Consider the following 16,908-nt stretch of genomic DNA (forward strand, 5'->3'; position numbering starts at 1 on the left):
TAAAAAAAGAGAATTATTACATTTGTAAGTTGATTTTCTAAACAAGAAGTCCATATTTCATTAGCCTATTTATTGTGTGAAAATGATTTATATGATTATATATTTGATTGGCATTTTTTTTCCCTCAAAATATTACAGTTGTGGCATCTTGCATTATTTTTAAAACATAAAATAATGTAAGAAAGTGCACTTGGTTAACAGTGTTAATGCTTAGCTTGAGATGAAATATGATACATGATGAGAAAAAATAAAATCAATAAACAAATATTACACATTTTATTGTGTGTAATTTCAAGTCAAGCCGTAAGTTTGTCAAATCATCACATAATTTAATTGTGTGTATTTAGGATATGAAATTTTCAAGACAAAGGAGTCAGAAAGTTTATTCCAAAATGTTTTACAATGTCGTCCACTGTTGGACATTGTTAGTAGATAACTTTAATAAAATTGAAAGTGTGTTTTAAGAGATTCTGCAAAAGTGAACACCCTGATGTACATGTGTGTGTGTGTGTGTGTGTGTGGAAAGAGGTTTCTTTGGGTTTCATTGTGCGGATTACAGTAGAGCTGTGTGCATCTGTTATGGAAAGAGAGCACAGTATTTCTCTCAAATACTATGTGTTCAGGTGCAAGTGTTTTTATGCGACAGTGAGAAAGAGACTGTATGAATGTGTGTTTTGGAAAGCGCAGGTTTCTTTCCTGGGCAGAGTGCCGCCCCCCTAGTGCCCCCCAGTGCCCGGACTCCGTCACTGAATCAGTCTCCCTTTTTTTTCTCTCTCTCTCTCAGCCCGGTCTATGTTTATGCCGAATTCATGAGCACAATTTTTCCCTTGCTTCTTACCCTGATTCACAAACCACAGCACTTCCAAAAAGCACTGAATTCTTTGGCTCAGCTCATTTTTCAAAAACCACATTTAAACAACAAGCCGCCAGCACCACCCACTCATAAAAATCACTCAAGGGAGAAGGAACAAAAACTGGAAGGGGACAGCCCAGCATTCACTAGTGATGAAGATGGGCTTTGTCTTATTGAAGAGAGATTTCGTTGCGTTTTCCAGTGCAAATATCTGAACATTCATAAAACAAGATAAATGTTTTTGAGATTTGAAACGACGTTCTATATTAAAGGGGTGGTTGATTATGATTTCACTTTTCTAACTTTAGTTTGTGTGTAATGTTGCTGTTTGAGCATAAACAACATCTGCAAATTTACAACGCTCAAAATTCTAAGCAAAAGAAAAGGACTACAACAAACAGCTGGTAGGGACTACACAACATTCCTCCATGGTTAGTGACATCACCAACCCTAGAATGTACATAAACCCCGCCCCCGGGAACACTCAGTCCATAAAGTTGTTGTATAAGAGTATATTTGTGAGTCAGCTCAAACTTTAGCATCCTTCTTTTCATATGGAATAGAAAAAGTCACTCTGTGTGCATCTCACAACAGTTCCTATACGAGCGATTTATGGATTACCATGACAGAATTTCCTAATTGAAGATAGTTAACTCCACATCAGCAACATAAATGCATCAACTAGCAATTCAGAGACGTCCTGTTGCATTCTACATGGTGTCATTTTCTTCTTGAGTCTCTTCATCTTTGTCTGACTCCATTTTAACATTAAAGGCAGAACAGTTTCTGTCATTTTAGTGTGTCTGTGTTGGAGCTGCTAACACTCTTGAAACCCCGCCCTCTGCAGCAGCTCATTTGCATTTAAAGGGCCAGGCACAAAACCCGCAAACCCTCAAAAAGTGACAACTACTATATAAAAATATCTGTGGGGTATTTCGTGCTAAAACTTCTCACACACACACACACACTGGTGACATCAGAGTTTTTTACATCTTGTAAAATCAAATTGAAAATCAAATTGAACATCTTGAAAATGGCATTTTACGACCGCTTTAAGACATCAAAAATGTTGCCTTCTTGTTTTAAATGAAGTTGTTGTAACAGAATTCAGTGAGGATTTCGGAGTTTCTGCTTTTAGGAATCTTGCTTTCTTTTTTCAAGCTTAATAATTCAAACGAGCTGATTGAGGTTTACAGAGTTTCTGGTTTCATTTTTGACCTTGCTTGTCCATGAAAAGTTACAAAAAAGCTTTTGTGAGAGAAATCGAATAGAAACGTGACGGAAAAGATGCAGAAGAGTTTAGCCACACAAGCTGTCACCTCTTCCTTTCACTCTTTTTTTCTTTCAGTTCCTCTCCAGCTCTCATCTTCTCAAATGGAGCCTGCATTGGGGCCTTAGGTCTGTGAGAGGGCCGACTGTAGTCGTGCAGGGTTGAGAGACTGGCAGCTCTAACAGAGAAGCTCTTTCTTGTGGAGTTTGGGTGGTTTAAATCATATGGAATAGCCTGGAAACACCACAAACGTCTGGACACCTTTCAAAACGGAGCAGACAAGAACCCTCTCTTTCTGCCCTCCCTCTGTTTCTCTTCTCCTGCCTCAACCTAACTTTTTCCTTACCACTTTATTATTTTTCCTACCTCCCCTTCATTTCTTTTTTGCTCTCTTTCTTTTCCTCCCTCCATTTTTACATATCACCCCATTGTTTTCCCTCAGACTCCACCCTCATCTCAAACACACAAGCGGTCTTTTGCAGTGATTGCTGGGTTGTTGTTGAACTGTTGTGAGAAACTCTCCGATAGCAGTTTGTGTGATGTTAGGGGTTCTTAAAAGATTAGTTCAACCAGGTATTAACATTTTGTTATCATTTATGGCTCCTCGTTTCATTCCACACCTTAATTTCATTTTGAACAATGTACTAGTCACACATTCCATGCAATATTACAGTGAATGCAGCTGGAGCTTTCAAGCTTCAAAAAGGATGCAGATGATCCGTATGATTTATGCCTTTTATTTTAAGTATTCTGAAGCCATATGATAGGTTTGCACGAGGAACAGACATATTTATTGACTGAAGGCCTGGACTCTCTTAAAGGGATAGTTCAGGCAAAAATTTAAATTGTTTAATTTACTCACCCACACCTGTCATTCCTAACCCGTAAGACTTTTGTTCATCTTCGGAACACAAATTAAGTTTTTTTTTTTCATGAAATCTGAGAATTTTCTGTCCCTCCGTTGACAGCTACACAACTACCACTTTGTCGCTTCAAAAAGTTCATGAAGAGAATGTAAAACTAATCGATATGAATTGAATGGTTTATTAAAAAAAAAATTTAAGATTGAATTTAGGCTTTTATTCACAAATAAACATTAAACTCACACATCAGTTAAGATGAACAGAAGCTCAAGCATGTTCGCTTGACGTGTGAGAACCAATGAGGTTTGTTCTCATGTGTTACAATACACGTCATGTTTGAGCTTCCTCAAGAACCATTGAAGTTTGATCTCTGTCGTCAAGCAGTTTTAGTTGAGCCTACAGTTCGCTGATCAATGTTTATATGTAAATAAAAAGCCTAAATTTGTCAATCTGATCTTCATATAAAATCAAATGACAGTCTCTTCAGAAAAACTTGGACTAAACCGCCCAATTCACATGGATTAGTTAGTTACGATTAGTTACGATCACTTGTTGAAGCGTCAAAGTGGTAGTTGCGTAGCTGTCAATGTAGGGACAGAAAGCTCTCAGATTTCATCATCTTCATGTTCCGAAGTTGAATGGATGTCTTACGGGTTTAGAACGACACCAGGTTGAGTAATTAATGACAAAAGGCTCATTTTTTGGTGAACTCTATAGTGAGAATAAGTGAACAATTTTGCTTTTGAGTCATTCTTTTCAATGAATCAGCTGACTTGATTCACAAAACTAGTCTGAGTTTTTTGGTTTCAAATTGGACTGGTCCATTTAACACACTAACCCACTGATCCAGTCACAAGTGCTCTGGGAACGAAAAAACTAAGTAATTCGGGTTTGAAACAACACGAGAATGAGTGGATGTGCAACTGCTTGAATTCACTGAACTGTTTTACTACTGTTTATTATTCTTTGTACAAATTTGCTGGCTTTTTGTTTCCTCCTGAAGGTACTTCCTCCTGTACGAGTGAACGCGGAGCCGTGACGCATATTTGAGAAGTTTGCCAACATTGCCACACAGTCCGTTGAACCACACGACAGGCCCGACCAGCCTTTGGCAAGGAACCGTCACCATGTCAGCCAATCGGGAACGGCAGGTGGGTCACATGACCGGCTTCCCACCTGCTGTCTACCCCTTTGCCTTCAATTCCATTCGGAGCCACTCCCCCTTCGACCTGCTGGCCAATAGTAGCCTGTTTGGGCGGTTTGGGGCAGACCTTCCCAAAGAGATGGCAGCGTTGTGTGAGTATTGTACCTGTTATGCTTTAGTTTATTACATTGTTGAAATTAAATTTAGATTCCTACAAAAGATTTTGTTTTAGGGTGTTTTTTTCGGGCACTTCTGAGGCCTAGTTTTTTTTTGTTTGTTTGTTTTCTACATTTGAATTTTTTATCTTGTCTTGAAAACTTTTTATTCATGCCTGCATCATGCTACTTTTCACAACAACAAAACAAAATCTATCATAAAAATACGATTTTTTACATGGTAAAGTGCGTTTAAAAAAAATAATATATGTGAAGCAGAATGAATTTTGAAATTTAAAATGATTTGCTGGTGTTACATTCAGTTGAATTCAGACTAGAATTGTTTGTTGTGGATTTTGGTAGAAATATTAGGATGCAATGTTTATAGTATAGTACCGTATAGTTTAAAATAAGTAAGAGGAAAAATAAAACTGTCTCTTTAAATCAGTTTTTGAGCATCAACTTAAAGTGTCCTATAACTGTAATCTCGTAAAAAATCTTTAAAATGTTTGCTAGATATCATTTTTAACAGGCATTTTGACCCTTTAGTGTAGAGAGAAAATGCTCAGGATTGTATTTCTAGTGTCACAGGGGGCGCTGTTTCACATCCTACCGCACAAGCAAAAAGTGTGTGAGAGAGGATAGAGATACAACAGATGGCAGAGAGAGAGAGAGAGGGGGAAAAGAGCCATTTAATAGATATTTTATGCTGCAAAAAAACCTTTCTTGGCGGTTTAATATGTCAAGTTTACATTTTATAGCATTCCAGAAAAAATAGCGGATTTCACAAACCAGCTGTCAGAGTTTTTCAACAAAAGCGAATCTGTCTTTTTTATTGTTGTTTTTTTTTTATTTTTAGCTGAGGTGTAGTACATTTACTGGCTCTTAAGATCCAGAGTGTGTTGCAAGAATGTGAGCAGTCTGTGGATTTTTCTTGTTTAGACAGTAGCTTAGGGGAAAACACAAGCCACAGACATCTGAAATCTCATCTCAAGTCCTGAGGGGAGAATCTGTGATGGGTTTGGATGGCAACAACAAAGCAGAAGTCTATGTGTTCCCCCTCCTCAAAACACACACACGCACAGATATACACTACTCGGCCTCTCCTGCTGTGCCTCTTTTACTCCTCTGCAAGTCTGAACAACACTACAGCCTTTTAGATGTCAATCAGTACCCACCCCCCTACAGCTGCCCACCTAATCCAATAGGTATTTACAGAGAGAGAGAGAGAAAGAGAGAGTGAGGGAGGGGTGATGGAAGCACCTGGGGATGACGTCCTGGTGCGGTGGAATCCAGTAACACACCCTGCTGTGAAAACACACTGACGGATACACAATAAACAAGCCTTCTCTGTCTCCTGGTCATGAAAATGAGAAACATATTTTGCCTTGCATATGCAGACGGCCTGAATACGAAATTGCCTCTGTGGAAATAGTTGCAACCTTAACCTTATTTACATTCTTGTTTTACTTCCATTTTTTTTTTGTCAAAAGGATAAAACTTCCACTGATGTCACTATTGGATAATAGAAAAGGGATAGTTCACCCAAAAATGAAAATTCTGTCAGTATTTACCCTCATGTTGTTCCAACCCCGTAAGACCTTCGTTCATCTTTGGAACACGAATTAAGATATTTTTGATGAAATCTGAGAGCTGGATCACTCCTGCATACTAGTCCATAGGCTTCTTGAGGGATTGAAACTTGCCGGCCTTGAAAAGTTATTAAAGACATCGTTAAAATAGTCCAAGTGACTACAGTGGCTCAATCTTAACTCTATCAAACGACAGTAACACTTTTTGTGCGCAAAAACAAACATAAATAACGACTTTATTTCCACTATTCATTTACGTTTCTTTGCGACTCTAGTCAGTTAAACGTCACACGCAGGCTCACAATTGGCCGACGCTGGTCATGTGTGTGATGCGTGTGACGTACAACAACAGATCATAAGCAATTACACTAGATAAACTGACTAGAGGCGCAAGGAGAAGGAAGTGAATAGTTGAAATAAAGTTGTTCTCGTCATTTGATAAACTTAAGATTGAGCCACTGTTGTCACTTGGACTATTAACAATGTACTGTATTTAATAACTTTTTGAGGCTGGCAAGTTTCAATCCCTCAAGAAGCCTATGGACTAGTATGGAGGAGTGATCCAGCTTTCAGATTTCATAAAAAATATCTTAATTCCTGTTCCGAAGATGAACGAAGGTCTTACAGGGTTGGAACAACATGAGGGTGAGTAAATACTAGGGTTGGGTATCGAGAATCGAGTATCGATTGGAACCGGGACTAACTTTTTGTTTTTCCCGGAATCGTTCAAAAGTTAAAATTTCGATTCCTAGTTTCGATATTCACAAAAAAACAACAACAACAAAAAAAAAGTTTCGATATTCACAGTCCGCCGAGCGGAAGAAGACACCGCTGAACAACACCAACGAAGAAGCGTCTACCGGAAGTGTTGGCATAACCACGCGAGTCGAACATGAGTACCTTACGTCGGCGATCCAAAGTGTGGCTTCACTTTTCTAAAAATAACGAAATCTCGGCAAAATGCAAAATTTGTGACAAAAGGAGTATTTTTACAGAAGGAGTATTTCCTTCAGAAAGGCCGTTGGTTAGCAAGGTTAGCTAAACTTTTTTGACCCTGCCTCTTAAAAGAATCGGAATCGAGAATCGTTAGGAACCGTAATCGAAACAAGGAATCGGAATCGGAATCAGAATCGTTCAAATTCAAATGATACCCAACCCTAGTAAATACTGACAGAATTTTCATTTTTGGGTGAACTATCCCTTTAACAAATAGCCATTGTTGTGGCAAATCCACATTCAATCTGGCTCCTTTCTGATATACAGTACTGTTCAAAGGTTTTGGGTCGTGACTTTGAAAAGTTTTATTTGGCAAGGATGCATCCAATGACATCCCACTCTATATTTCTATTTTTCTTGTTTACTCTGAAATAAATGAGTTGCAACTGGTAATTTACAATGACTTTTAAAAAGGCAAATTTAAATTTTTGAACTGGAAACAATTTCTGCCTTGCTCTGGCCAACTGCATATCCAAAAGCACATTGGGTCCTAAGCAATGCCAGGAATTGGGTGAGAGTCAAGACCACAGAGGCCCTAATTTGCTTTTGGGGACGGCGTTTGACATTCTTTTTAGACAGGCATGTCACAAGTTGTTTTACTGAGCCATTTTCATCCCTGGCTCTGAGACGAGGGGGAAAACAAAGGCAGCGAGCAATCGTCCCGGTGCTGTTTTTGCAGGAGTTGGTTTAACAGGCCTCTTCATTGTTGTCAGAGCTGTCTGTCGGCTAGACTGCAAAAATTCCCAGCTCATAAAGGCCCGACATACTGAAGGCCCTGTCTTTGAGTGCATCTGCATGTTAGTCCTGCATTCTTCCATAGACCGGTGTGTATACAGTAATTTCCCAGAGAAGATAGTCATGCTTTGGCCAACTTCAGATAGGTGTGTTCAAGCAGATATGCTGACAGGTTCAAGCACCTTGCGAAGATGAGCAGTTGGCACAGAGCTTTTACAAAACTTATTGACAGCTGGCATTGATTTTTTTTTTGCAGTAACACAATGATGAAGTGAGTGATGTGTGTATATTTGCATTTATACATTTGACAAATATACATTCCCTTGTAATCGAACCCAACGCCATCCCCTACTGTGTGAGCTACAGGAATGTTGTCTCAAAATCAGAGACCTTGCCCTTGAAATACTGATCTGTCCTATTGTGATCGGATCAACTGAGACAGATCCTTATTCCAGATGAAAACTGAAACCTGAAAAATGTCTCTACACCAGCAGTTCTCAACTGTTTTGATAGGGCTGAGTACAGAATATATACATATATATGAAGAGTTCAGATGCAAAAGCCTCTAAATGCCATTTGAAATTTTCTTCTTTAATGATGATTTTTATCAAACGTATATATTTAAGTTCAGTAATTTCACTTAAATTGCAATGATAATTACCTATTAATTGTTATTTAAGTGAAATTACTGAACTTAAATATACAAGTTTGATAAAAATCATCATTAAAGAAGAAAATTTCAAATGGCATTTAGAGGCTTTTGCATCTGAACTCTTCATATACGTATATACACACACATATACTGTATATATATATATATATATATATATATATACTTGTATATATATATAAAGAATAGTAATAAAACTGCACTTTTTTACAGTGCAGTTTTATTTGAGGACGTAATACAAATGTATAGATTGGTCTTTCTACATCAAAATAGAAGGTTTAATTCTATGTGCTTTTTCTTTGTAATAAATTGAAATGATGTGAAAATTTTTACAAATGCTTAATTTTGTTTTTTGTTTTAACACTTTAGTTTAGGGTCCAATTCTCACTATTAACTAGTTTCTTATTAGCATGCATTTTACTAGGAAACTGTTTAGCATTACTCATAAAGCACATATGACTGCCTTATTCTGCATGACCATAATCTACATGCATTATTCCTACCCAATACCTATAAACTCTACTACGTTACTAACTATTAATAAGCAGTTATTAGGAGTAGGGTTGGGTATCGAGAATCGAGTATCGATTGGAATCGGGACTAACTTTTCGTCTTTCCCGGAATCGTTCAAAAGTTAAAATTTCGATTCCTAGTTTCGATATTCACTGTCCGCCGAGCGGAAGAAGAAACCGCTGAACAACACCAACGAAGAAGCGTCTACCGGAAGTGTTGGCATAACCGCGCGGGTCGAACATGAGTAGCTTACGTCGGCGGTCCAAAGTGTGGCTTTACTTTTCTAAAAATAACGAAATCTCGGCAAAATGCAAAATTTGTGACAAAAGGAGTATTTGTGACAGAGGGAGTATTTCCTTCAGAAAGGATTATTTCCTTCAGAAAGGCTGTTGGTTAGCAAGGTTAGCTAAACTTTTTTGACCCTGCCTCTTAAAAGAATCAGAATCGAGAATCGTTAGGAACCGGAATCGAAACAAGAAATCGGAATCGGAATCAGAATCGTTCAAATTCAAATGATACCCAACCCTAATTAGGAGTTTGTGGCAAAAGTCGTTGTTAGTTAATAGTGAGGTTTGGAGCCTAATCTAAAGTGTGACGTTTTTGATTTGTTGCAAAATTGTCAGTTTTCCTTTTCAGCATTTATCATAACAATAATTGCTGGGCCTGTGCAGTTCTTCAGGGTCAGGGTCAGGTATCCGGTTGGTGTCAGGTGAATACAGCCTAATTATATAGGGCTTTGTTAAGATTGATTAGTTGACAAATCATTTAGGAATACACTGACTAGTCTGATTTGAAGATATGTTGTTTCTTCAACCCTACACCATGAAGCAGTCCTGGTCCAGCATGGTAATTATATTTCTCTCTTGCTGTTTTATTTTACCATACAACACAGAGGTTTCTCTCTCCTACTCAAAGCTTTTGGGGTGAAATATCCATCTGTTGAGCTTTGCCGTTTCTTTTAAACACAGAGTTTATAAAGCAGCTGTGCATGTGGTGTTACCGGTCACTGTGTGGGAGTCTTATGTGCCGGCGTGCAGAAGCCGCTATCAGTTGATCCCTGTCATTATCGGAGCTCTTCAAACAAACTGTTGGAAGCCCATTACCAGCACTTACCATGTGATAGCATCTCAACTGAGCCCTCAAACTCTCCTGAAACCTTTTACCAATCAGGGGAGGAGGCCTTGCTCCAAGCCGCCAAGAGGGATGTTTTGAAAGGCTGCTTGGTCATTTCCTTTAACCAGACGGAGACCGTGTGGCTCTAATCTAATACTCCTGTTAGGGCCGTGCACGGTCCAGCTGTCTCTCTCGCTCATTTGCCGCACATATCAACGATATTAGTTCCCTTTTGGCTTGCAAGCTTGAGTTTTTATTGTTGTGACCAGGGCCAAGTTGTATGAAGGCATTTGTATTGTATAAAAAAGAACAGCATGCTTGTTCTAGCTTGCCATCGAGAGAAAGGCAAACATTTTGTTGTTTGACTGCCCCCGCAGGAATAGATCAGTACAGTCACACATTTGTAAACGCATAAATATGTGCCTACTTACTGCACTTTAAAAGTGCTTTTGTGCACGGTTATATAATCGAGACCATATCTTGTGACGTATTTGCATATGGCGAACTGATTCAAGAAGCATTATAAGGCAGGCACTCATTTATCAAATATGATAAATCAGATATGATTCTGGTTGCAAGGCTTAGTGATGGTTACAGCATTCCATGTTTGTTTGTTTTTTGTTACTTGATTTTTGCTGAGTTTCCGCATTTTAACCAATCACAGACATGTGTTTTGTGTGCATGAATGCAGCAGCCATTCTGTGGCTTTCAATAATGGCCTTCACGAAGAAATGTTTTGCAATCTGATCTGTTTTATGTTTTACTTCTTTTTGCTTTTCCAAAGTGGAAAGATTATGCAATGTAGATGCTGTAACACCCGATATACACTGCATTAAAACAAAGTGTAGATATGGTGTGAATTAGAACTGGATTTATATTCCAGTAGCTTTTTTTAATATAATGGGAGTTTTACAGCATAATCACTTTGCTGGCTTTTTGTTTATAACTTCATCACAAATTTATTTACTGTTTCTGTCTCATTTAGTGCTGTATTAATACAGCTAAACAGCTAAATTAATCTTTTTTTAAACAAATTTTAAAGTAAATTATATTATGCAGTTGTCATTAAATTAATATCAATCAACCAATAAATTAAATATTCGAATCCTAATTGTGCAGCCCTAAGTGATCACACGTAGAATAAAGGAACATTGAAAGGGACATGTGTTCAGAAAAGAGGAAAATAGTGAGTCTGTGTCATTAAAAGGCCAAGGCACAAGCACTGCATTGTATCAGATTATTTATTTTCCAAAACATTTTCCCGTTAAAGTGTTGGCTTTCCTTCGCAGCTGGCATGAGTTTGTGTGCAAGAGGGATCAAAATGAAATGAGAGCTATGCGTGTGTCTGAACACTTCTCCATTTCCTCAGAGATTCCTCCATCTTTCATCTCCACCTCTGCTTTCCTGCCAGGTTCCTCTCTGGTCCTTCACTCATCACCATCAGCACTTTCTTCTACTGTAAACAGTCAGACATTGAAACGTTCTGGTGGACGAATCAGTTATCTAAGGATCTTATGCTTATTGTGTATTTTCCAATACAATGTTTTTGGCTTGAGTTGAATTTTAAAGTCTAGTTTGGCTTGAAGCTGATGAAGTTGGCCATGAAAGATAATGGAGAATTCCTTTTGCAACACATTTAAATTTCTTAGATCTTAATAATAGTAATATCACAACTTAACGTGGTGCATTTTTTTGATTGAAACAAAATATTCAAACTGGAAAAAAATGTCATCCGGGACCAGAATGGAGCCAGAATTAGATACAAGACCTTAGGCAGAAGGTCAAGGTCAACCACAAGAGCATCTCAATGTATCCCAAAGAAAACATTTATTTTTCCAAATCTAGTCTTTATTGGTTATTAATCACTGTAAATCATATTATTAATGAACATTTGTTTGTCTTGTTTTCCAGTTAAAAGATCTCAAATATAAAAAGACTTGTTTTCATAGATTTTATCTTGAATATAAGTATATTTTGTCCTACTTATCTGGCAGATTTTTCACTTATTTTTGCCTTGTTAATATCCTAAAATGCCAGTGCAGTAAGAAAGATTGATTTTCTGATTTTTTTGTACAAATATTTTTGCATAAAAAAAAAAACTAATTAAAAAGTAATTAATAATTTTTGCAGTGTAATGGCCGGTTCACACAGAAGGTGTTTCTGCTGTTAAAAACATAAGACACAGGTCAGTGGAACGAAAAAAAAAAGTGTAAGGTCTAGAGATGCGCGTTTTAAAAGTTGATCTTACGTACTGAGTCTGAAATCCAGGTCTGAAATTTTTGCACATTAAAAAATAAATGGTTTGTCAATCACTCTTACACACTGCCTCTGAAACATTCGTCCGTCATTAAGAAAATTCGGATCGGGTTTGATTTTCAGTGTTTTACGCATCCGTAGCAAGCATTTTAAAGTTTTTTTGAAAACTCAGAGCCACCGAATCACTAATACGGAAAAATGCATTCGAAAATTTCGGACTTGCTTCGGAGATGCTTAAGAGAGGCAGTCATGCACATACGTCTAAAGCGTGGTTATAGAAAAACAACGGGAAATTGGTGCATTGGACTGGAAAACCATATTCTGTGTGAATGGACCTTTTAATGTTCTAATTTGATCACTAACTTAGTGTTTGAACTATTAGCAGGATATTTGAAAGGCTGTATTGCCTACTTGAAGTAGCTTAAAATAATGCCTAAATATATATTTGTCTATAATAGTTTTCCTTGTCTAAGTGACCTAGAGATGTCGGCCACACACACACACACACGTATGTACTGTATGTATGTATGTATACAGAGTGCTTCAGTGCTTTGTTGTTTGTCATTGATAGAGGACGGTTCTGCTTTTTATTCTCTAGTATGCTGGCTCTCTGCATTGCTGTAATCACACATGCAATGCAGGGGCTTTTGTGTAAAAGGGAATTCATAAAGTCTTTGTTAATATTTTGGCCACAAGCGACTCCCACACTTGTCTGTTTTTTGGAGAGTTGGCGTAACCGCAGTCAGGAGTGGCCTCTCTCTGCCAGGTCATTAAGAGCTCAGTTTGGGAATTTTGCAAATTGTTCACAAATGGAATCTCAGCTCGACTGACTCTATCCCGAAAATCCGGTGGATTACTTTCCTCCTCTCTGCCCCTTCTATACTCCTCCACTCCAATGTGGATTTCCTTCCTTGATCCCAGGGGGAGAGACTATATAGCGGAGGGGATAGACTGTGTTAGGTTGAGGCACAGAGTGTGAGCGAGCATTGAAAGGTAAAGAGTGCACTGGCATTTTAGCAAGATGACAGATGAAGATAAAGAGATCAGCGTTGAGAGGGGGCGGAGCTTCAAGGTTTGCAACAGGCAGGACTGGGCACGTGCAGGATGAGGATTCTGCCATGGCGATCGGGTATGGGAGGGGCTTTCTGGTGGATTTTGGGAGGGAACTTGTCCTAAGGGGTGTGGCCTGAAAGTCAGGGGGAGGATACTTTTTGCCAGTCAAGATCATAACCACAAAACATGTGGTTTCCAGTTTGAATACCTCATGTCAAAAGTCATGAGAATGCTAAAGAAGCAAGAATACTGGCATGCCAAGAGAGAGAAAGAAATGGCGGGGGGTGGGAGAAAGAAACGGGCAGAGAGAGAGAGAGAGCTTGTTTGGGAGATTGCCAAGTTTGATAAGTTTGTGAAAAGTTTTACTGTTTCTTTTTTATGCGCTGCAGAACACGAGGAGACTGAAACAGCCTGTCTTCTAGCCCTGTTTTCCCCTCTGGTCTGGTCTGGCAGTGACACTTCCAGATTCTCGGGGAGATGTATTGTGTGTACGAGTAAGATGTCAGGATAAGATTTCATGTCTCCTCAGAGCCAAACATGTGTACGTTATTGCTTGAGGTGGACGCCATGATAAATGTCCGATGGTGTTGGGATGGGACTTTTGGGACTGAGGCAGTACTGGGTGAATACTTTTAAGACATTCATGAGTTTTAAATAGTTACATTTCAGTCACTCTACTCTATTAGAAATGTTACTTTAAACATTTTTTTTAAATGATTAGTGTTTTTAAATATTATTAACTTTAGCTTTTATTAACTTTTAGCATTTAAAATGGTGGAATGAGACTTAAATCAGTGAAAATTATTTTTAAGCCATTCATTTGCATGATCTGTGTGAATGAACTGATACATTAGAAATTGTGTCTGTGTATGTATACAGTGATATGATCAAAGATGGCTACTGTATACAATGAAATCTGCATTATTGATCCTTTTGATATATATTTTTCAAGTGCAAAAATCTAACCTTTCATTGAAGTAAAATAATTGAAAGTGGGGGATTATGAAATAAATGTTTTTCTCCAAAACACGGGACAATTATTTGCACCCTTTTGTTAAATACTGTTTTGCAACCCCCTTTTGCCGAGATAACAGCTCTGAGTCTTCTCCTATAATGCCTGATGAGTTTGGAGAACACCTGACAAGAGATCAGAGACCATTTCTCCATACAGAATCTCTCCAGATCCTTCAAATTCCCAGATCCATTTTATTTTATTAAGATCCATTTAGCTTCAGCCTGGGTTCTCCCAAGGTTTTTTCTCCATCCAATCTGATGGAGTTTTGGTTCCTTGCCACTGTCGCCTTGCTTTTGGCTTGCTCAGTTGGGGTTATTTAGTGTTTAGCAATATTATTGATCTGTGTTGTACTACTTTCATGTTATCACTGTGAAGCTGCTTTGATACAATCTGTATTGTGAAAAGCGCTATATAAATAAATGTGACTTGACTTGACTTGACTTCAGGCCACACCACTTAGGAACTTTTCCTAAGGGGTGTGGCCTGAAAGTGTGCACCCTTTTGTTATTTGCACCCTTTTGTTAAATACTTTTTGCAACCTCCTTTTGCCAAGAAAACAGCTCCGAGTCTTCTATAATGCCTGACCTGACAAGAGATCGAAAACCATTTCTAGTTTTTGGATCACTGTCCTGTTGGTAGATCCAAACATGGCCCGTTATAAGATTTCTAGCACTGGCTGTCCGGTTTTGATTTTTTATCTCTTGGTATTTGATTGAATCCATGGTGCCATGTATCTGAACAAGATGTTCAGGACCTCTGGGAAAAAAATTTCCCCGAGTATTTCATTTTATCCCTGTGTGCACCAAACCCATATCAAGTGTTCGCTGCCAAAAAAAGCAATTTTTTTGTTTCACTTCACTGCGTTCTCATCGTGTCCAGGTGCAGGTCCTGCATCAGAACTGGATACGGCTCTCGGACTGCGGTAAACCTCGGATAAACAGAGAGACTAATATTAGCGTAGGTGCTATCCTTCTTATGATGTAACAAAGTACATCAGGATTTATGGGGAGTGTTCCCGGTTCCGGCTGATCTAAACTATGCAGCCTAAATTAGATTATAGAAGTCTATAATGTGTTATGTGTATGCTAGGCCAAAGAGATGTGTTTTTAGTCTTAGTTTTAGAGACAGTGCGTCTGCTTCCCGGACAATGTTAGGAAGATTGTTCCATTGTTTACACATAATCACACTAAATATAGTTATGTTAGTTGCATCACTAATTTGACTTAATTACTTTCCTTGACTGGTGTTAGCAGCACCGGTGTTATAACTGATATTTTATTATTATTATTATTAATAATAATAATGATAATTACACAATTTTGGAGCTATTACGTCATAACTGATATGCAGTTATTTTAGGAGCATTGCTACAAGCGACAGTCGCTCATGCCAGGAATTCAGGAATGTGTCAATGTGTTTAAACATGCATACTTTTGCATTGGACATGCTGTTGAAATTGAGTGTTTTGTGTGTGCCAAAGGTGTGTGTTTCATAACTCAAAATGTGTGTTTGAATGGTATGTGCATGTGTGTCAACATCTGCCTGTTTCCTGAGGGAGCTACAAGGACTAGTCGTGGTAATCTGAGGCGTGCGTGCGCAGACGGAGCTAAAATGAAGTGGTGTTCTGTGTCTCTGTCATCGCCGGCAATCTGTCTGGACACATCCACGCACACAGAAACACATGACTCTCTGCTGCTTACACTCTGCACAAACTTCCTGAGCTGTATAACATGATACACATATTTAAATAAAAACTAGCAGAATAGGCAATGCATGCTCAATCAATCCTTCCTATAAACATTTCATCCCCCAGGGGAAATTGCTCAGAGGTTGCTAATGGAGAGGTTGCAGAGGACATAATGGAGTTAATTATGTTTCATTTAAAGGGATAGTTCTCCCAAAAATGAATATTCTGTCTGTGAAACACAAAATAAGATATTTTTAGTTTAAAAATACACTTAATATTCAGTAATATTGTCGATTTGACTGCACTGACATTATTGGATGAGAATAAAACGAAATTGAGCTGAATAATGAAACTATTGTCTTTGTAAAGCTGCTTTATACAGTTTAAATTGTATTCGTTTCAATAACAACAATAGTCATTTTCTTGTCTAAATTGTATAAAGCACTATAGAAATAAATTTGACTTGACTTGAAAGAAACATTGGACCCCATTGACTTTCATTGTATGGACAAAAATAAATTTTTCAAAATATTTCCTACAGACGCCAGTCATAGAGGTTTATAAAGACATGAAGGTGGGGGAACTATCCCTTCAGGTCACAGATGTCCCTAAAATACCTTGTTGACAACATACAGGTTGAAATCTGAGAAGCAGTGTAGCCCTCCATTTAATCTCATCGCTGTCTAGGAGAAAAAGTTGAGATCTCCTTTGTGATTTTTCATTCCTTTGAGGCCACACACTTGCAAACCAGTCCTGGCTAATATCACTAATGCATTGTGTCTGCTGTCTGAGGTCCACATCAGTGAGTCATGCATGTTAAACCTGATTCTGAGGCTCGGTTTGGTGACAGGACGCCTTAGATCAGCTCATCTGGTGCGGCTCGTCTGGCCTGGAAAGCAGAGATGACAGGGAGCCAGCTAAGTGAGATGGATTCCCAGCAGTTCTGGGTCTGTTTGTCATCGGAGTTTTGTCACATGACAGGAAAGAGGGAAT

At 38.3% G+C, this 16,908-nt stretch overlaps 1 protein-coding gene across 4 annotated transcripts in view; it reads left to right on the forward strand.

Moving 5' to 3' along the window:
* rarga (retinoic acid receptor gamma a) overlaps positions 1-16,908 on the forward strand; it is a 79,165-nt gene that overhangs the window by 33,289 nt on the left and 28,968 nt on the right. For all 4 annotated transcript variants that reach the window (XM_089124619.1, XM_039652571.2, XM_039652570.2 and 1 more), the window contains one exon: positions 3,990-4,282. In XM_089124619.1, coding sequence (XP_088980745.1) covers positions 4,114-4,282 — 169 coding nt within the window. In that variant the 5' untranslated portion in view covers positions 3,990-4,113. The remainder of the gene's footprint in view (positions 1-3,989; positions 4,283-16,908) is intronic.

Source organism: Pimephales promelas, chromosome 20 (assembly GCF_988280905.1).
Source record: "Pimephales promelas chromosome 20, fPimPro1.hap1.1, whole genome shotgun sequence".
Classification (NCBI taxonomy): domain Eukaryota; kingdom Metazoa; phylum Chordata; class Actinopteri; order Cypriniformes; family Leuciscidae; genus Pimephales; species Pimephales promelas.